Source organism: Clupea harengus, chromosome 13, assembly GCF_900700415.2.
Source record: "Clupea harengus chromosome 13, Ch_v2.0.2, whole genome shotgun sequence".
In the NCBI taxonomy this organism is placed as follows: Eukaryota; Metazoa; Chordata; class Actinopteri; order Clupeiformes; family Clupeidae; genus Clupea; species Clupea harengus.
In genome coordinates this window covers 5,460,040-5,481,356 of record NC_045164.1, presented here as the reverse complement: position 1 = coordinate 5,481,356, position 21,317 = coordinate 5,460,040, and the positions used below count along the sequence as shown (strand labels likewise).

The 21,317-nt window shown below is 44.5% G+C and overlaps 1 protein-coding gene across 1 annotated transcript; it reads left to right on the top strand.

The window, feature by feature from the left end:
* Positions 1 to 3,442: 3,442 nt before the first annotated feature.
* On the top strand, positions 3,443 to 6,789 carry LOC105890855 (transmembrane protein 121). The gene is made up of 2 exons (XM_012816945.3): positions 3,443 to 4,733; positions 5,114 to 6,789. Exon 2 carries the CDS (start codon positions 5,296 to 5,298, stop codon positions 6,250 to 6,252), a length of 957 nt encoding a protein of 318 aa, XP_012672399.2. The 5' UTR covers positions 3,443 to 4,733; positions 5,114 to 5,295; the 3' UTR covers positions 6,253 to 6,789.
* Positions 6,790 to 21,317: the final 14,528 nt, after the last annotated feature.

The window sequence follows — 21,317 nt, the reverse complement described above, 5'->3', positions numbered from 1 at the left end:
TGGCATACGAAGTGTAAGGCCTTATGGGACAACAATGTAGCCGACTACGCCAGCCCAGAAGGGCAATGTTCAAAAATGACTAAATACGGGCACGCTAGGTCAGTTTGAGTTTGTGGCTGGGCAACACACACACACACACCATAGACGAATCATCCAATATTTCAGTTTAATGTTACAGTAAAAAGAGAACAGGGAAAGAAGCAGTGGGCAGTCCACTAACCTCCAATAAATAGACAAAGTACAGGATAGAGTAATAAATAACAGCCAGTAGTAAATCGTGAATAATAGGCACTTAGTATCAAAAATAGAGTATAAATCCTAAAATCTGGCAACTACATGCACGATTCATTACAGGTGGGGAATACTATCGCCTATCTGGCAACCACATCAACTCACGCAACAATGAGGCTACCGGAGAAGTTCGCTAGGCCAACACATAACAATCACAGTACAATACCTCCGGAGGTCACAAGTCCATTAACAGGCAAGGAAGCACAGGAATCTTTGCGTGCCTGATGGAGACTCCCCAGGTAAAAGTAGTAACCTGTAGCGAAGTCGGCTTGGGAAGAAGAGCATACACGGAAGAGCGAGATACCCAACAGGAGAAAGCCGCTTGTATGCTACCAGGCCGCTGGTTGATTCCGGTGCTCCCTGTACCACGTTGGATTGTAGGCTACTGGTTCTAGCTTTAGGCAGCGTTCAATCAAATCAAATCAAACCAGGCTCACGGATTGGTGGGGCTAAAGTGAGGGAGAGAACAGTAATCAGTGGACAACGAACCACGTAGACAGAAGAGAACAAGGTAATTGGGCTACTCAATTTGCACATCACACCACTCGTGTAAGCAATTACGTTCCACTACAATCCCGTGTTTACGTTCAGGTTACAATGCCACTACAAATCTTGTGTATCTGTCACACGTGATCACTTCACACAATACAATAATAAAGGCCCCCGTTACACGAAGTATACGTACAGGCATGTACAAATGATTAGCCAGTAATATGAGACAAAGACCTAACTGTTACTCAGCTGAAGACATCACTAGGTATGATAATGACTAGAGATGCTGTGGGCTGTGTGAGTGGCTCGTTTGATGCACGGAACATTTCACCCATCCGTGTATAGAAAGAAGCCCTCTAACTGTAGTAATTTCAAATGGCCAAAGATCCTCCGCAAGCTCCCCTCTGGGTAATGTATCGCTGCTCCATCCACAGTACGCAGAGGTGAAGCATACATAAAACATATCATAAGGAGGGTTTCGGAGCACATGGCATGAAATCTATCCAGTGTGACAGGAGTAATTTTGCGATCGTGCTCAGGTTAATGTGGCTTTTTTAATAGAGAGGTTAGCCTATCTTGGAATGCACAGATACCATGAAAGATATGTAAATGAACCTATGAATTATGAATAACAAGACATTATGTGGGAGGAATATTTGATGGGGAGTACAGGGATGCCACATGTCTTGCTCGCTGGTTCTGAACTGATATACACAGTATACTGTATGTAGTCCAGTTGGAAATGTTCAGACCCTTTCAAGTTTTCCACACTTCATTTTTTTCTCATTAGTCTACACACAATACTCCACAATCATTTTTTTTGGGGTGTTTTGTTAATTTGTTTTTAAAATAAAAGACTGAAATATAACATTTACATAAGTATTCAGACCCTACACTTGCAATTGACCTCTGGTGCACCCTACTTCTATTAATGATCTTTAAGATTCTTCTGGAAAGGCACACACCTGTCTATATAAGATCTCACAGTTGATGGTGTATGTCAGAATGGAAACCAAGCCATGAGGTTGAGATAATTGTCTTTTGTCAATTAGTCAAAAGACACAGATCTGGGGAAGGATACATCTCCCAGCCAAACTGAGCAAATGGGGACGAAGAGCCTTGATCAGACAAAGATGGATGCAGAGCAATCCTGTGTGAAAACCTTTTCCCGAGTGCTCAGGATCTCAGACTGGGGCAAAGGTTTACATCTCAACAAGACCACATGAAGCATATCAAATCTGAACCCAAATCTCTGGAGAGACCTGAAAATGGCCATGCACTAAGGCTTCCCATCCAACCTGGTGGAGTTTGAACGATTCTGCCGAGAAGAAAAAGGTGTGCCAAGCTTGGAGGATCATTCCTAAGAAGGTTTGAGGCTATCATTAAAGGTGATTTAACCAAGTACTAAGTCAAGGATCTGAATGTAAATGGGATATTTCAGTATTTTATTTTGAATAAATTGACAAAACACTCCTCATGGTTCTCCTAATGGCTACAATTTGTGAATGTATTTGTTGATACAATGTTGCATTTTCTTCTCTGAGAAAATGTAAAATAGCCATGTTTTTGGGTTACTTTACCAATCTCTCTCAGTCCCTCTGTCTTCAAACCCTTTGCCCTCTCCCTTTGATTCACAACTCCTTGTTTTCCCATCTTCATCTTTCACTTGTGTTCCACTCCATCTCTCTCCTGCCCTTCCCATTCATCTTTTTCCTCCCTCTCTCTCTCTCTCTCTCTCTCCCTCTCCTTCAGCCTCCTTAAATCTTCCCCTCTCTCCTCACTCGTGTCCGTTACTCTTTCTCCTTTCCATACACCATTACTCTCTCCGTCTTTGTCTGCCTCTCTTTTCTCTTTTACTGTGTTATATGCCATGCTGTGCCTCCTTTCTCAGTATAAAAACAAATTCTCTCTCTCTCTCTCTCACTCTCTCTCTCTTCCTCAACTCTGCTGTGTGTCTGGCTATGCTGGCTATCCTGATTCACTGCTTTGACGCTGGATCAATAACCAGGCACCATTAGAGACATGTCCCCAGAGCAGACCTGCCGACATCCAGTGGCCAGCTCCGTGTCTCCCATCCCCAGACCATAGCTTTCCTCTGCCCCCCCCCCCTCATGCATGGCCAGCACCAGCCCTCTGTGTGTGAGGGAGCAGACTCTTACAGCAGCCCCCAAGTAAAGTCACACTGAAACAGGCAGCGAGAGACAACACAGATGGTTGACAATGATAGTAAAGGCAAAGACAGAGATAGAGACAAATATTTTTTTCCCTTTTGTGTTGGTGCATTATGTGTGTGTGTGTGTGTGTGTGTGTGTGTGTGTGTGTGTGTGTGTGTGTGTGTGTGTGTGTGTGTGTGTGTGTGTGTGTGTGTGTGTGTGTGTGTGTGTGTGTGTGTGTGTGTGTGTGTGTGTGTGTGTGTGTGTGTGTGTGTGTGTGTGTGTGTGTGTGTGTGTGTGTGTGTGCATATATATATATATTTGTGCATTCAGTGAGGCTGCAGAAGGCTGGCTATTACTTACCCCAACCCCCACCCTTCCTATTAAGTGTTCACAGGAGTCTCTCTCCCTGTCTCTTGCTCTCCCCCTTTCTCCCTCTCTCTCTCTCTCCCTCTCTCTTTCTCTCCCTCTCTGTTGGTCTCTCTGCAGCTGTGGTCTACAGAGCATCACCTCCTAACTATTGAGTGGGAGAGTAAGGGGGGGAATGAGAGGGAGGGAGAGAGAGAGAGAGTGAAAGAAGGAGAGAGGGAGGGGGCAAATATATAGGAGTTACAGGCAGAGTTTGAAAAGCCACAGAGCGCTTATGGCTGAGTAGTGGAGACAGTGATGAGAGACCGCGAACTCTCACACACACATAGACCCTCACTGTCCGTCTCTCTATCTTTTTCTCTTCTCTCTCTCTCTCTCTCTCTCTCATTCACTCACACACACACACACACACACACACGCATACTTAGTCACATAGGGTGACAGTATTTCCTTTCCTTTCGTCACCATGCTGAGAGAGCAGAAGAGCCATCAGTTGTGCGAGAGCAGCGCAGATTCAGCCACAGACGCAGCTTCAGCCACAGCCAGAGCCACAGCCAGAGCCACTCTCCCAGCCGGGGCAGAGAGAGACGGGGGGCGATGATGAGCTGACCAGGGGGTGCCACTTCTCCACCACTGAGAGAGGGAACGCAGTGCACAGCAGCACAGCGCAGCACAGAGCGGTGCAGCAGAGGACGAGACGAGAGGCAGCGCCGCCCACCCATCCACCCCAACCACCCACCCACCCACCCGTCCGCCGAGGGGGAGCGGGAGACAGAGAGGGACACACAGCTCCAGCAGCTCCTCCGGCATCTGCATTCACAGGATTCACCGACAGCCCTCCCACCACGCACACACACACACACATACTCCCATGTGTGTGTGAGCACACACACAAACACACACACACCTGTGAGTGAGCAGACATGCACACAAATACAAACCAGTAGACATGCCAGGAATAGAAAGATACGCTGGTGGATTTTTCTTCATGTGATAGACTTTTTCCTCCTTTTTTTTCTTCATTGCCTTTTTTCAGAAGGAATGAGAAAGAAAAGATCCTTTTGAGGATTTCACCTAAAGTTACTTTTTTGGGAAGATTTGTTTCTTCTGGATTCTTTGAATCTGTCAGAAGCACAACAAAGTGATATCTGCGTCTGCTGGCGGGGTGAAAAAAAAACACGATTAGTCCAGGCACTTCAGCGACGTCTACCCTCTAACTGGATTATGTGGAGGATATTTTGGACTTTCTCTTTTAGCTTAAAGAAATTTCCGTGACCGGTGGATTTGGCACTTCAGTACAAGGACGGATCCTTTGTGCTTTCTCCCACCCTCTCCCATGGATTACCGCTGGGCTTTGGGCTCAGAGAACTCTCTTATGGAACGCTGCTCACGGCTTGTCATTAGGGAGAATTGTAAAGACTGGGAAAAGTAAGTCACCCCCCTGTTCCTATTTAAACCCCTGCTTTTGTTAGTGCTTAGGCAGCTTTCATTTTGATCTTATGGTGTCTGTGGATTGTTTGGTTGTTAAAATCATCCTTGAGGACAGGGAGTAGAGATGAATAATGAGATAAGGAATCAGATTGCTTAACACCTCTCTGCACTGCACTGCTCACCATGTTCAGGTCATGCCTGTGACATGCAGTATGTGAGTGTTCCTCTGCGGTGCAGAGAGTAAGAGCTGATTGTGTGTGGCAGGACTGGCTGGTCTGATCTGATCTGATCTGATCTGGTCTGCCCTCTGTACCTGTTCTTGTGTGTGTGTGTGTGTGCGTGTGTGTGTGTGTGTGTGTGTGTGTATGTGTGTCCAGCTAGTGTAACCAACCTGGAGGTGTGCCATCATGGCAGAGGCGGCAGTGGCGTTGGCAGCAGCGGGGACCGCCGCCTGAGCCCCCCCCCCCCCTTTGCCCGCAGCCCCCGAGGAGCCTCCGCCGAGCGGGCGACCGGTGGCCGGAAGCCCAAGGGGCACGGACCCAAGGCGGCCCCCATCAGGATGGTGCCGCCACCCCCCACCAACAAGCCCCACGTGTGCCTGTCCACCATCCTCATCATGAGTAGCATGGCCCTGATGGACGCCTACCTGGTGGAGCAGAACCACGGCCCGCGCAAGATCGGCATTTGCATCATGGTGACGGTCGGTGACCTGTGCTTCCTGATCGTGCTGCGCTACGTGGCGGTGTGGGTGGGCGCCGAGGTGCGCACGGCCAAGCGCGGCTACGCCATGATCCTCTGGTTCCTCTACATCTTCGTGCTGGAGATCAAGGTCTACTTCATCTACCAGAACTACAAAGCCGACCGCAAGAGCCTGGACGCGCTGGCCCGCAAGGCCCTCACCCTGGTGCTGTCCATCTGCATCCCCGTGCTCTTCATCATCCTGGTGGCCATCGACCACATGGAGTACGTGCGCGCCTTCAAGAAGCGCGAGGAGATCCGCAACCGCCTCTTCTGGGTGGTGGTGGACCTGCTGGACGTGCTGGACATCCAGGCCAACCTGTGGGAGCCGCAGAAGAAGGGCCTCCCGCTGTGGGCCGAGGGGCTCATGTTCTTCTACTGCTACATCCTGCTGCTGGTGCTGCCCTGCGTGTCGCTGAGCGAGATCAGCATGCAGGGCATCAACATCGTGCCGCACAAGATGATGCTCTACCCCATCCTGAGCCTCGTCACCATCAACGTGGTGACGCTGTTCATCCGCGGCAGCAACATGCTGCTGTACAAGGACAACCGCGTGTCAGCGATCCTCATAGGCAAGAACGTGCTGGCTATCATCCTCAAGACGTGCAGCTTCGTGCAGTACCGGAGGCAGATGCAGAGCGCGCCGCCGCCGTTTGGCATCGAGCTGCAGAAGAACGCCGGGCCCAAGGGTCGGCCCGTGCAGGTGGTGCCGCCCCCGCAGGTGATCATGCAGGGCCAGACGCCTCTCCCCGAGGTGACCCCCTGTGAGCACACATGATGCACACACAGAGGCTCAGTGATCCAATGCAGATCACAAAACTTTGATCCTTCTGTGCGTTTTCTCATGGATATATATTAACATAGAAACCAGACTAAAGGATTCAAAATGGTGCAATGACACATGCACTGATTGCTATAGATCGCTGTAGAAAACAAGGTGCCCTTGGAAAGAAATGGTTGAACCCGTGGAGATTCCTGTGACGTGACTCAGACTCATAAACCTCTATTGCATTTACTGGATTACGTATTTTTTCTAATCAGAAAAAAATTAGAGCAAATGCAGATTTATACTTATATTTTTAAACAGTGTGTGGTGAGTAATGAAATGGGAAAAAAAAGCTTTGTTGTGCCGTTTTATTTTATTTTTTAAAACACATGCCTCTTCTGTGCTAAAGAAGAGACTGTGTCTTTGTGGTTTCAAAAGAAAACATATTTAATAACACAATATGAAGATTAAAAAAATCTCTATACAAAAGATTTTTAGCAAGAGGAAATTGTGTTTTCTATGTGACCTTTGATAAAGTCTTGTGTTTATATGCGACTACTGGATTCCTTGTTTGTTTGTCTTTCACTGTTGGTTGCATGGCATGGGGGTATCATATTCACTCAATCACTGATTAGTAAGGGGATTGAATATGTTTCATGTTCTAATTAGAATTCAGCAGGGTGCTTTTAATTAACCAGTATTACAAAGGGAAAATGGCCAATGATTTTCCTCACTCCATCCTAATCTCCAATTAGAAACTATCTAATTGCTAATGCGGCCACTTCCACAACACCATTCATCTCAAGTGTGCACGCTTTAACACTCTGTCCACTCCAGTTAGATTGTCACCGGGCCGAGGGGATGAAAGTAAAGGAATGAAGTTTTGGAGATAATTTCTTATTCAGTTAAGGGGCATGATTGAAGACTGCGCTGGGGTAATCTCAACGTCCCATGCCCCCTGCACAGGACCCAGACAGTAGAAGCCACAGCACCTAGCCTGTCAGATCTATGCTGCAACAAATGCTGACTTGCGAGGGGGCTCAGCAAGCCCTTTTCCCCGACATGTCTCCTTATTATTTATGACTGATCAGAAACACTAAAAGTGGCTAATGGAAATACTTTTGCAGCAGAGGCTTTAGTTTTCAGCAGTGTCAAACTGGCAAAGGAAGAGAGGATCACGTTTAAGCCCTTTCTGTTGCAAAGGAGAGAAAAGGAATGATTGAATGATCCTCGTACTAGAGATCGTTTGGTGTCGGGGCAGAGGCCTTAGAGTGTCACCTCTCTGAAGAAAAGGCTGAAAGACTGCATTTAGTCGATTGGTGACAGAGGTGCTTTAATGGGTAATGGTAGAGTCTTGGTAAGTCAGTCAATAGTGCTTTAATGTAAACCACAGTGTGCTTCTATCTCTGAAATCACTCCAGACCACATCGTGCTTCTATCTCTGAAATCAGTCCAGACAACAGCGTGCTTCTATCTCTGAAATCACTCCAGACCACAGCGTGCTTCTATCTCTGAAATCACTCCAGACAACATCGTGCTTCTATCTCTGAAATCAGTCCAGGGCCTGACAATAAAAGGAATGTGCACTTAGCTGCAAAGCACCTAATATTCAATTAATTAGTAAATTAGTATTTTAATGAATTGGTTAATTCATCTGATAACAGTGATTGGAGAATTAATGACTCAACAAGTCACAGCTGGACCCCTGTGTTTAATTTCATTGGACAAATAGATCACACACACACACACCCACACCCACACACACACACACACACACACACACACAGCCAGCTGATCATTCTATAAAATGAACCCTGACTGGGTGATCAGATTGGCGGAGGGGACTTTGGCCACCCTAGAGGAGTTTATTTTGCAGTAACAAATGACTGGCATTCTGTGTATTTTACTCCTATCCTCCTCCTCCAAATGAAAAATAGGGCAAATAATATCATATTTGAAATGGATGCATTTCTGGTGGAATGTTTCTGCTGACATGATATCTTCCAATGCAACAAACACTGGTTGCCAGTGTCTGATATGTAACTCTGCAGTCTCTTACAACAGACCTCTCTTGGTCTCATGTGAAAGGTTAATCAAGTCCTCATAGAGCTGCTTCAAGAAGACAGTCTACTTGTAAATGCAGTCTCTGAATCGTAGATCACCCTGTTTCGTGCTTCATACAGTTATCTGTGGGGTTTAATTAACCCTAGTGACACACTGAGTCATAGCTCATTAAAATCCAGGCAGTAGTGTTTGCTCAGGTTAGCTGACTGCTAAATGGAGGAACATGGAGACACACAAGATCACATAACTGAGGTCAGAATAACAAGGCTGATGAAATGACAGCATGAAGGGGGAACATTTCCTTCTCTTTTCAAAGTGGCTCGAGTAACGCCGCTGCTCAAGAAGCCTTCTCTCGATCCCACTCAGGTGGAAAACTATCGACCGGTCTCACTTCTCACGCTCCTATCTAAAACCATTGAGAGGGCAGCTTCCAAACAGGTCACCGAGTTCCTGTCAAAGAACAATCTCCTCGATCCAAACCAGTCTGGATTCAAAAGCGGTCACTCCACCGAAACAGCCCTGCTGTCTGTAACGGAGGCCTTAAAAACAGCTAGAGCAGCAGCTCAATCCTCGGCTCTCGTCCTGCTTGACTTATCAGCTGCGTTTGATACAGTCAACCACCGCATCCTTCTTTCCATACTGTCAAGTATGGGCATTTCTGGCAATGCGCACTCCTGGTTTGAATCCTACCTCACTGGGCGCTCGTTCAACGTGTCTTGGCAAGGTCAGCTGTCTGTACCTCACCTCCTCACCACTGGGGTGCCCCAAGGCTCGGTGATGGGACCACTTCTCTTTGCCATTTACACCACCTCGTTGGGCCCTATCATCCGCTCGCATGGGTTTTCCTATCACTGTTATGCCGATGATACTCAACTGTTTCTGTCTTTCCCTCCTGAGGACACGGTCTCGGCGCGGATCTCGGACTGTCTTGCTGATATATCCACATGGATGAAAAATCACCACCTTCAGCTGAACCTGGCCAAAACGAAGCTGATGGTCTTCCCAGCCAAACAGGTCATCCACCATAACATCAATATCAATATTGACTCTTTATCTCTTGTTCCATCCAAAACAGCAAGAAACCTGGGGGTCATTATGGATGACCAACTGACCTTCACGGCCCACATAGCCTCTGTCTCCAGGTCGTGCCGCTTTGCGCTATACAACATCCGCAAAATCAGGCCTTGACTACTGCAATGCCCTCCTAACGGGCCTGCCGGCTTGCGTGGTGAAACCATTACAGCCTCTCTACCTTCAAGAAGCTTTTGAAGACCCAACTCTTCAGAGAGCACCTCCCTTCCTAATTGGCACCTTGACTAGCGCTTAACTTGCACTTCAGCAGTTACATTCCTGCACTTCTTTTTCCTTTCTAGGTCGTTTTTATAATTCTTATGTAAAGTAGTATTTATTGTTACACCATGTTCTTTATTGCTCTTAGCTTGACTGTTCTCTCCATTGTACGTCGCTTTGGACAAAAGCGTCTGCTAAATGACTAAATGTAAAATGTAAATGTAAATGTGATGAATGATGTCCTCTTAGTTATCCTGGTGAATATATATATTGTGTCTCTAGCTATTTTCCTTAAAACCATGTTAGTCTTTAATAACATCTCATGATCATGCTTCTTAGAAGGTGTGTGGTTAATGATAATTCCATATGTCTTTATGTATAATGGATTTTGCTTTCATCCTAAATATTACACACAATCATCTCTAAAATCACCACCACAAGCTGCTTTGCCTTGGCAACAAGGAAAGCGTGGAGGTCAGCAGAATGTGTAATCGGTAAAGTTTCCCCCATCCTGCCTCTCGAGGCCGGCTCCATTATTAAAGTCTATCTGATGGAGATCAATGGTGCAATCAGGGCCTCTGCCCAGTACCTTAAACCCTGCCATACCCCCCCCCACCCAATCCTTTCGCTACGATTCAGCAAAACAGCCTTTGGAACAAGCGGCAGGTATTCAAGGCCCCCGTGGTCCTCAAACACCCCCACCCCCCGAGTCCTCCCCCAACTCTTTACATTTCTCCGCCATCCACCCAAACCAGCCCCCATTGAGCTCCTGCCACAGTGAACTGTCCCTCGATTTTCTAGGAAATTCAAGCAGGTCTGCTGTCTGGCTTCCCCTCCTGCACCCTTAACACATGCGCCTAGAGCCAGAGTAGCAGCCAAGAACCAGGGCACGCCACGCCAGCTGCTGCAGTGCATTCACACCCACAGCCCCCTCTCTCTGATCTCAGTGTGCAGCACCGCACATGCATTTTTCATAGGAAGAGGAACCAAGTGCGCATGAAGCACAATAGCTGAACGCATCTCACGTCAGAGAGCCACTTATCAAGTATCACTGGAGAGCAGGTTTCTCTGGAGGGAATGCAGGCTGGATTAGCGAGTGAGCTGGTTTCTGGGTTTGTTCTGTCAGGTCCTCGGTAACTCAAGGGTGTGTTTGACTTTTGGAAGATTAGATTCCATTGGGTTAATAATCATCCCGACATCTCGTACATCTTTGGAATTCTTGGAAGGGGAAATGAGTTTGCGCACTAGAAATGATCTGTGGGTGTTGAGTCAGGCTGCATAATTCTGCAAAATAATTTACTGGAAAATGATCCACGAGCAGCAATAGTGGCTTCAAATGAGAGCTGGCCTCCTCTACCGAGCTCTCTCTAAATGAGCTATCAGGTTTATTTGGACAGAAACTCACCTGGCATATGCTTTTTTCACTTGCTCATATCCATTGCATCTCACAATGATGAAGTTAATGATTCCGTGATTTTGGTTTTTGAAAGTGGATTTTGCACACTGAAAATTGAGGAATGTTCTAGTAAACTGTACTAGCAATTGGTTATGTCTTGTATTGGCTGAGGTTCTCAATTGGGTCAGTATGTGTGTTCATCCAGAGAACCACTGACAATGCCAGCAATAAACAGGCTGTTTTGCAGTGATACACATTGAAACACCTAAAGACATTTTTTTTTTGAGGGGGGGAGGATGCCTCAAAACTATTTGACGCACTAATTGTAGAATCAATGAGAGTCATAGTGAATAATGTGTCTCTTTTAAAACAACAACAAAAGAATCAGGAACACATTTAGAAAACCAAAAGAAGGCTTAATTTCATGCTCTTCCCTGGTCTCTGGTGGGTGCCACTTAAATCTGAACTGATTTGGTTCCTCGTTCCTTTTTGACGGATGTTGCTCTGCTACCACACAAAGGTTCAGATTACCCATGAGAAACAATAAAGATAAGAAGTGTGAGTGTGTTCTACCACTTAGCAGCGTGATAAATGGTGTATTCCTGGTCTTCAGGGATTAAGTGGTTAGTGAGGACTACCGAGAATATTTTGAGGAAAAGGGAGGACCTTTTTTTTGACACTGCAAAACACACACCTCCTCATTCACTTCAGTGTCTGAATATTGATGGGGGTGATAAAGGAGTCCTCTGTGTAGCCAATTAACTGCCAATTATGAAGGTGATTAAATAATGCAGAGTCATATTGACTTCAATTAAAATTGATTAAGTTTAAATATCATATCCTTTGGAGCTGCCACTTATTTATGATGCTGTTTAAAGCTTCTGAAGTAGGTACAAAAAAAGCAGCCAAACTACAGTACACACTGGGAACAGGACTGACTAGAATGGCTGCACCCACCAATGGCTACCTTTTTCATCACAAAACTATTCTTCTTAGAGTAGGCTTATGATTTGAATGGGCTTTCAATGGAGGACAAAATATGTTTTCTAACCAATGGTCTGAGAGAAATAATTTCAGATGTTACACTCAAAGCTCAGAGACCTTGAAATTAATATTTTATTATTTAGTTTCTTGAATAAAAGGTTTGCAAATGTGTGGGTATCTTCAGTGAAACTGGTGACTATCATTGCAAGCTCCTCAGTTTCACGACTTCACAAAACATCAATTTCAAGCTTGCACAGTAGTTTGTTACAACAAACTCCAACCGAACACTGTTGCATTTGTTACTCTCGGAGACAATCATCTTTTTTATGGGTGGTGTGCTAAACTGAAAGTTTGGGAGGAAAGTGATTAATTCCCAGTCTATATCTTCCACCATAACATTTGCCTCAGAATACATGCTCACTCGTCCTCCTCTCCGACTGAATCTCGGCTTTCTTCCTATTGGGATTGCAAGAACTCACAGACTCGTTACTTATTCCTTGTGCACACAGGAAGGGCTTGCACAATCCCCTTTAGGCATTTCATGACCCTGGACTCACCACCCAGCCATTTTTCACAGTTAACTTATATCTTACATATTAGGACGTTGACCTTGGGAGTTAGTTGTAAAATGTGACTGGGCATCCACGCTGCATCGAACCACATCGTGCAATAAACTGGCTTTCAGTCTACAATAATTGCAGCTAATCCTATTACATAGCCTGTGTGTGGGGTTGTCTATTAGCTGCATTTTGTGCCCAAAGCTGACACTGATTAAATGATATATGATTGTTCAGGAAAACAGGTGGAAGAGGTATGAAGGACATTACCACTATTGCATTAGTTTTACCTGAGGAGGCGCTGTAATGTCATTTTTAGATTATTTGAAAGGGTGATGGGTATGGGATGAAGAATATGGGTTATTTTCCACAAATAACCATAAACTACCCTGAAGGAAGAGTCAAAGTTGTACAACTCTGCAACACACAATGTCAAAAATATGATTGTGGATTAGTGGAACTACTAGAAACTACAGTAGTAGAACTACTACTAGAAACTAAGTTTATTTAAGTATCTCCATTTTCTAAGACAATGGAAAGGGTGGTAGCTCAGAGATGCTGAGCTGGAATACTTGTGGTGCAACACACTACAAGGGCCATATGTGACCCAGGAAGATCTGTGTGCTATCCAGGCACAATCCATTCGTCTGGTTATTAAGTGGCCGTGCATTCATCACTGTAAGTCAACAAATTGTCATGCAGGGTCAGCAAATCACAGTCAGCCACAGTATTAAAAGACCAACTATGCTAAACCACTAAACTTAGATACCACTGACTAATACGCTATGCCCAGAATTCAGCATTTGTTTATGCATAATGATCTGTGAATTGCCAAGAACAGAGATATGCAAATATGTCTTTTAACATGTCTATTTGATTCCAACGAGTCCTTTTAAAATACAGCATATAGATGGTGCATTGCACTGCACACCTTACATGTTTAATATGTAAAACATCTTTCCCCAGATATATTAAGACATGCTCTTTCCTTCATGCAATAATACGGTAACAAGAAAAACAGCCATTGCTGGATTGTGATGTGATTTAAACAGTAGTCAAGGCGAAATATAACAGTGCTGAAAGCCATTGGTTTCCCTCCACTCCAAGTAACAACTTTTTGATCTTCTTTGTACACTGAGGGGAGAGGAAAGTTCTTTCAGATAGAGCCGATAAGCAGCGATGATGTTGAGGGTAGTGAGAGAGAGAGTGAGAGAGAGAGAGAGAGAGAGAGAGAGAGAGAGAGAGTGAGAGAGAGAGCAAGGAGCGGTCATCTGTCAGGGGAGACGCTGGCACCATGGGTAACTGTCAGCGGCGAGTTCCTGACTGGCTGACTGTGGCGGTGTCTCTTCTAATTGTTTAGAGCCATTGATTTTCCCAAGGCAAGTCAATTCCCTTCATATTTTTATCTTCTTCTCAATTCTACCTAGCACGGACACAAAAGCCTAAGAAAGAAACATAATTGCTATTGCTGGCCATGGATAATTGTGTTTACACTTCTTTTCAAATGCATCTCAAGATGCAGGGTGCTCATGGGGTTTGTTGAGTCATATGCCTTGCACTTCAGAATGCAGATCTATCATCTCTCAGTCAAACACACACACACACACACACACACACACACACACACACACACACACACACACACATCCAAATACATATACAATGAAAGGAGAATATACATTAACCTTACAAACTTCTTAGGAAAGATAAGTCACTAAACCATCAACCACTGCAGCTTGAGTCACCTCAGCATGCTATCTCTCTCACACCACACCACCAGCAGATCAAGATAAAGAGGGAGAGCATCACCTCTTCATTATTTGCTCCCCACCCCACTTCCTCTCCCTCCCCAGGTGTCGTTGCCATGGAGACAGGTACACTTTAATTCCATCAGTGACGTCAGATGTGCTTTATAATGAAAAAGAAAAACACATACACACACACAGACCATAGTAGGGCATTCATCTAGGTGTGCAACCAAACACAAGATAACGAGTGCCTTCCACTTGCCGTTGAGGCCTCGATGCTCGTGCACCGATCTGAAGAAGCACCACACAAGCGGTGTCACAAGCACACACTGAGGAACGGGTTTCCTCCGCCACTCGCTGCAAAGAAATAATGAGTGTGTGAAACCTGATCCCTCTGTTTTCTGTGTGCCAAGCATTTCATCCACTTCACAGGCTTTCTCTGTGGAAAATGATTCTCCACACAACCTTATTCCCAAGTGGTCGGGAAACAAATTTACCATGGTATTTATATATATATATGCACATGAATAGAGCTATGATGAGGAAGCTTCCCTGGAGCTCTCCATTAATGTCACTGGGCCTCATTCTCGAACATTTTCTGAAGTTTCTTCTGAAATGTTTCTTACGGACTTCGGAAGTGTTCTCAGCTGTGCTCCCCCGAATGAGGTTTCTTAAATTGAAAGCGTGTTCTCTTGCACCTGGATACATACACGCCCCGCCAGCTCCTTAAAAAGGGCACGCAACCTTAGTGACGTGTGCAGTCGGAATCGACCGAATCCACGCGAAATCAACTCGAAAGCGAGTCATGTCAAAGCAGAAAGCGAGCACCGGTCGAGTAAACGCATATCTAACTTCACCGGTGCAGAGGTAGAGGTACTGTTGCAGGATGTAGATGTGTCTATTCTATTCCATTATGGCTATATCAACGCAATTGAGTTTAGTGCTTATTTATTTATTCACTTACATTTGCAGTGTTCGTGTCGTGTAGTGCTTTTATTTATTTTATGACATCACGATGCCTCGTAGAATCATGACTATAAATGTGAAACGTAATTGTTAATGATACAAATATTCTCGTATTTATTATTATTATAATTATTTAAATCCGAGGATGTCTGTAAAGTTGATGTGAACGCAATCACCAACGATTTATCACAAATTCAGCCCTTAACACTTCTAACACGGAGCGGCCCCGTGGGGCATCTTGTGGTTTTTTGAGGAATTGCATTTAAGAAAACTCTGGCCGATTTATGACTGCTATTTCGCGTTCTGAAATTCTTCTGAAGTTCAGAACAAATCCCAGATGAGAAAACTTTCATGAATGCCAAATTTGTTCCTAAAACACCGGAAGTGGAGTGGAGGCCCACTTTCTTTATCACCCCATTCAGTTGCATTCAGCCATTAGGATTCACCTCTGCACTGGAGTTGTTTGTAACATAGGCTACATGCAGTATAACGGAGGTTCACCACAGCTGTGAGTGAATTAACATCGCCTCCATTTCAATCTCAGTATAATTCAATGATCTGACCTCATGTCATTTTGACAAAAAAACAGTCATGGGGCTGTAGTGACACATATTTCAGACCTGCCCCAACAAATAACAAACTTCATGACATCTAGGGCAGAAAGTCTGTATGGTGGTGACTCAAGGCTTTGTTACTCTATTTACAGGCAGGGAGAGCGCTTCCCAATTTTCTCTCTCCCTGCCTTCAGCTCTCTATGGGCCACATGCAATCTCCTCCACAGAGAAATATGCATTTATTGGCCTGGTGTCACACAACAGCCAGTCAGTTTATTGAACTGTGCCACCTATGCAGCTGTGCGTAACACGCACACTTTAAGTCCCAGCAGAAGTGGGCATCCAATCCCAACAGCAGCGGTGGGGAACATGGTCACTTTCGGTCACCTACAGGAAAGAAAAAAGAAAAACACTGAGATAATGGGCCACTGCTGAGGAGTCTGTAGAGGAGAGTGCAAGATGGCTGCTCACTCAAATTGGTTGCAGAGGCAGTAGTTACTGTATCTGGGGTGATATAGTATAGTGTGCATAGACTGCGTTAGCTGCAATTCTGTTTTATCAGAGCTACTATGTAGGGGGTTAGTGTGTAGAAGGGTCGTTTCACTGAAGAACTTTTATTAATCAGCAGTGAAATTATGGTAGGTGTGTGGCATCGCCTGAATGGTTGTGGTGTACAGTGAACAATGTGTCAGTGTGCAGGCTCTATACACGTATTACAGGGGAAAGAGCCAGAGGGTGGAAAGCTAAGAGCAGAAGATAAATAATGGCCAATCCTTTAGCTATGTAGGGGAATCGTTCACTGGGGGATTGAGCTATGGATTGGAGACAGAGATCTACAGCCGCTGGGACAGGGAGTCCAGAGAGGAAGGTTGCTCTGTGTGTATGTGTGTGTGTGTGTGTGTGTGTGTGTGTGTCTGTGTGTGTCTGTGTGTGTGTGTGTGTGTGTGTGTGTGTGTGTGTGTGTTTGAGTGTGTGTGTGTGTGTGTGTGTGTGTGTGTGTGTGTGTGTGTGTGTGTGTGTGTGTGTGCGTGTGTGTGTGTGTGTGTGTGTGTGTATGTGTGTGTGTGTGTGTGAGTGTGTGTGTGTGTCTGTGTGTGTGTGTGTGAGAAAGAGAGAGAGAGAAGGGGGGGGGGGTGCTGGACACATGAAACACTCATGACACCCCAGAATGAAAAGCCCCTGAGGGACTCGTGCCAGGCTACGACTGACGGCAAAGACCTTAGATCAGCACCGCATGGCCTGCCGTGACTGCTTAGATTCCACTGGCGTCTTTCTGTCGGCGTCGCCCTTCTCTGCGGTTCCCCCAATGGCCATGCTGTTTCTTGTTCTCTTGAGGAAGGTCCTTTATCAGCCAATTAGGCAGTAAATCCTATCGTTCAAAGTCAGGATGGCAAGGAAATGAAAACAATGTCACAGTTATAGATAGCATTTTGGAGCAACATAATAGGCAATGTTCCAATCAGGCTGACGAATACATTGATACATACAAGCTGCTGTTCATCTGCCACCTCAGTATCTAGGGTAGTGCAACAATTAATTGTAATGAAAGCTGCCAAGTATCAGTTATTGACCACATAAGTAATTACACTTTGGGGTGAGATCAGATGGTTGATTTTAGGGATGTTGGACCTCGCTTTCAATTTAATATGGAAGAATAAATAAAACTTTGATTGCTCAGGATAAAACATTATAAATAAGACAATAAAATCTCATTGGCAGCACTGCAGTTGACCCCAAGGAGTTTGCTGTGTCTAGTTTATCAAGTTTATGGCCTAACCACACTGGGGTGATTTTGTGCCATGGTCAGTTGCCGGGTGCCATCTGACATGTGGCCTTTAGAGTCGAGGATGGTGGGGTGCCGAGGTGATGGGGAAAGTGGGGCCACAAATTGCTGTGGAAGACAAGAAAAAACACCCAGTGCCTGTCTGTGACTGCCTCCAAGGAGAAGTAAATGTAAACACTGTCACCCAGGGAAACTAGTCTCTAAACTCACATCAGAGAAATGTCATTTGGTTTTAAACAGCACGGAGCTGAACCGTGATTAATGCACATTTGCATCACATTATTGATTGATGCTCCAGGTGAACGATTCTCCCCTTCTCCCCCCCTCACTAACTGCCTGAGAACAAGCGAGCGGACTATAAATACTCATGTTCGCCGTAAACCAACAGATGATTGTGCCTAAAGATGGAGGCGCGACATAAAAATTGGTTTTCTGTCACCGACAAATTTACAATTTGAGAGGTAAATCTGGTTGTTGTACAGGAAAGCTGAAAGGAAGGAATTAGCACCCAATTTCTGCAACACAAGCCACAATCCTTGCATGTGAACAACAGAGTGACCCACATGAATGCAATCCTACAAGAAGACGCTCGTTTGTTGCATGAATGAGCTGTGTGCTTTTGGGTTTGGCGCATGCCACTTCTAGCTTAATAGGGTAGCCATGCACATTTGAGAGGATCTCAGAGTTTAAATTACCATAATCCACCAATTTAGTTGCCAGAACCATCACAAAGTATACTTCACCAAGAACAGACATCCATCATGAGTCACAATCCTAATGTAGTGTAAATGTTTGAGAATGTTCAGGGCTGTAGTATGGAGCTAAAACAGAGACTTTTCTGAAAAATAGAGCATTGGCACTGAAGCGCTTGTTTTGAAATGAACTTTAGAAACTGAAAAGATGTTTTGAGGGTTTTTCTTTATTCTGATTTTCCGATGACAATCTTTTCTTTGTTTCTTCATGTCAGCTTTTTTCACTGTTGGTTTTCTTTTTATTCAAAAATGTATTTTTTCGATGTCAGTACATTTTCAGTGTAAACGTATTCTCTCTGTTTTGGCGTGGAAGGGGAAGAGTTTGATGGGAGGGACAATTAATACATTATTTGCATAGATCCATAGATCCATAGATCCAATGCATCTCTGAACGTGGACTTGCTCCTTTAGCTCCATATGTGGAAGCTTACCCAGTGTCATGATCATCTGGTTCTTTCTGTGAATACTGAGTGAGCAACTTGAGGATAGACTGAAACAGTATCTGAACTCTATATCAGAAACTAGACAGCATCTGCCATTTTTCCAAATGCACCACTATACAGACATCCTGCATAAAGCCCTGTGGGCATCACTTTAACATGGGGAGATGGAAAAATCACATCCATCTTGTCTCTTCCCAGCAGGGCTGAGCATGGATCTCACACCGCACCAATGCCCTTTCTATCCACTCACGTACACAGAGCTCCATTTTTCCTTCAGGCCAAAACTGTCCTTAAATCCACCCATTCCCCCCTGCTTATAGCCTCCTTAGGTTGGACTTTGGTAGGTCACGCTGTGATGTGTGAGTCTTCACAATATAATCTAATACATCTTTGGGGAACGTTCTTTCACGTGCACGGCCCGAGTTCGATAAATAAATCATGATTATTATTATGACATTTGCGGAGGTTCCAGAAAACCTTTTAAAGTGGGTTGATCCGACTTAATAGAGTATAGCCAGAGGTATATAAATTTCAAGACGACTGCAGAAGCTGGGAAGATTCTGTGTGTGCGAGGAAATGTCACAATGAATGTTTAATGCAACATCTTATTATTTCATATTCTTTTTTTTGCAGAGTGGAAAGTTACCATTTAACTTGGAAGGCAGGGCTAGCTGGGGGAATCTGGGGCAGAGAGATTTAAATTATACCAAGAAATAAATTAATTTCCTTTCAAATGTAAATGAGTCATTTTCTCCTGCGGATTCACTTGTAATCAACAGTTTAGCAGTTTTGCTCAAGAGCCCAGTCACAAGTGCATGAATTCACCCTATTCATCATAATTTGTCATTTCAAAGCCGGTGCCAAGGCTAAGCGGTTTAGATCAGGGCTAAATGTTTTATTCAGGTGTGAATTACTCTAAGAGTCACTTTCATACAGCTCAAGCTGTTATGGAACTAAAATCTGGCGCAATTTAACAATTTAGCCTGTCACAACTTTTTTTTCAGTGATGAAAGAAGACAGGGGATAAGAAATTGGTTGGCTTGAAGCTTAACGTGAAATGAGTTTTATTTTTTATGTTTATGTTTTTACATTACATTTAGTCATTTAGCAGACGCTTTTGTCCAAAGCGACGTACAAGGGAGAGAACAGTCAAGCTACGAGCAATAGAGACCTAGTGTAACAATAAATACTACTTTACATAAGAAATAGAAAAAAGAATTAAAAAAGCAAAAGAAGTGCAGGAATGTAACTGCTGTAAGAGCAAGTTAAGCACTAGTCGAAGTGCCAGTTAGGAAGGAAAGTGCTCTCTGAAGAGTTGGGTCTTCAAAAGCTTATTAAAGGTAGAGAGGGACGCCCCTGCTCTGGTAGTGCTAGGCAGTTCGTTCCACCAACGTGGAACTACAAATGAGAATAGTCTGGATTGCCGTGCTTGAACATGAAATATGTAGTGCTTGAAATAATTTTCATCAGGTCATTAAAAAGTAATTTTTTCCAAAAACTAGCTTCTGTGGACAATCAGTGTGAAATCATAAAAAAACTCTCTTTTCAAAAAAGGCTGAGATGAATTTATATGTTTGAATAACAAAGCTCTTTCTCTAAATGCTAATCTAAAAGTTAGATATTTTACCCACAACGATAATTTGACCAGAACTATTTTGTAAAAAAATGAAGATGATTGATGCAACCGAGGTATGAATGTATTTGGCAAGCGTATCAGACATCATTTTAGACTAAAGGACATAACCCACATCCTATAACGAAAGGCAATTAAACACTGTCACCCACAATGTGTAATTTGTGCCTTTTATTGTCCTTATCAGTGAAACGCATGCTTACTGCTCCAAAGCATTTGTTGTCTCTTGATGCTCCATTTCATTCTCTAATTATAGCGTGTCCAACAAGGACTTCCAAAACCTCCGAAGCAACCGCCAAGCATCCTAAGGACCTTAGTTTCCCCTTTCGTCTCATTTATTTGCTTTAATTATTGGAGAAAGACGGCCTTGTTAGCAGGCAGGGGGCTAATCAAGCCCAATAAAAGCTGGCCTGAAGCTGGCACATAATCAGGCAGTTTTGTCACTACATTTCATCAGAAGGCAGTGGCATCTAGATGGAAAATAGCTTTGGTCTATTTAAGTCCTTCACCCAGGGTTTGCCTGACACATTACAAACACTACATAACATGTTTCTCTAACATTTCTATTTCCCCCCAGTGTGTTGCAGAGTATGGTGAAGGACAAACCATGGGTGAGCCGATGTAGATTTTGTTTTGTTTTTTCTTAACGTGTAACTACTCGTGAGCAGAATTTCAGCTGTGCACTCTCACTCATCTAGTCTGACGGACTTTGATGGACTTAAGACTTTTCTCTCTCAGAGAGAGAGAGAGAAAAAAAGCAGCCACTCTTCCCGCACTCTTCTACTTCAGTGTGTGCCACCCTCCATCACACCCACATGGAAAGGATAGTTAACGTGATCCATCAAATCATCTGTCCTCCCACACCTCCCATAAAGGGACTTGTTTTTCAATCACCCTGCTTTTACCA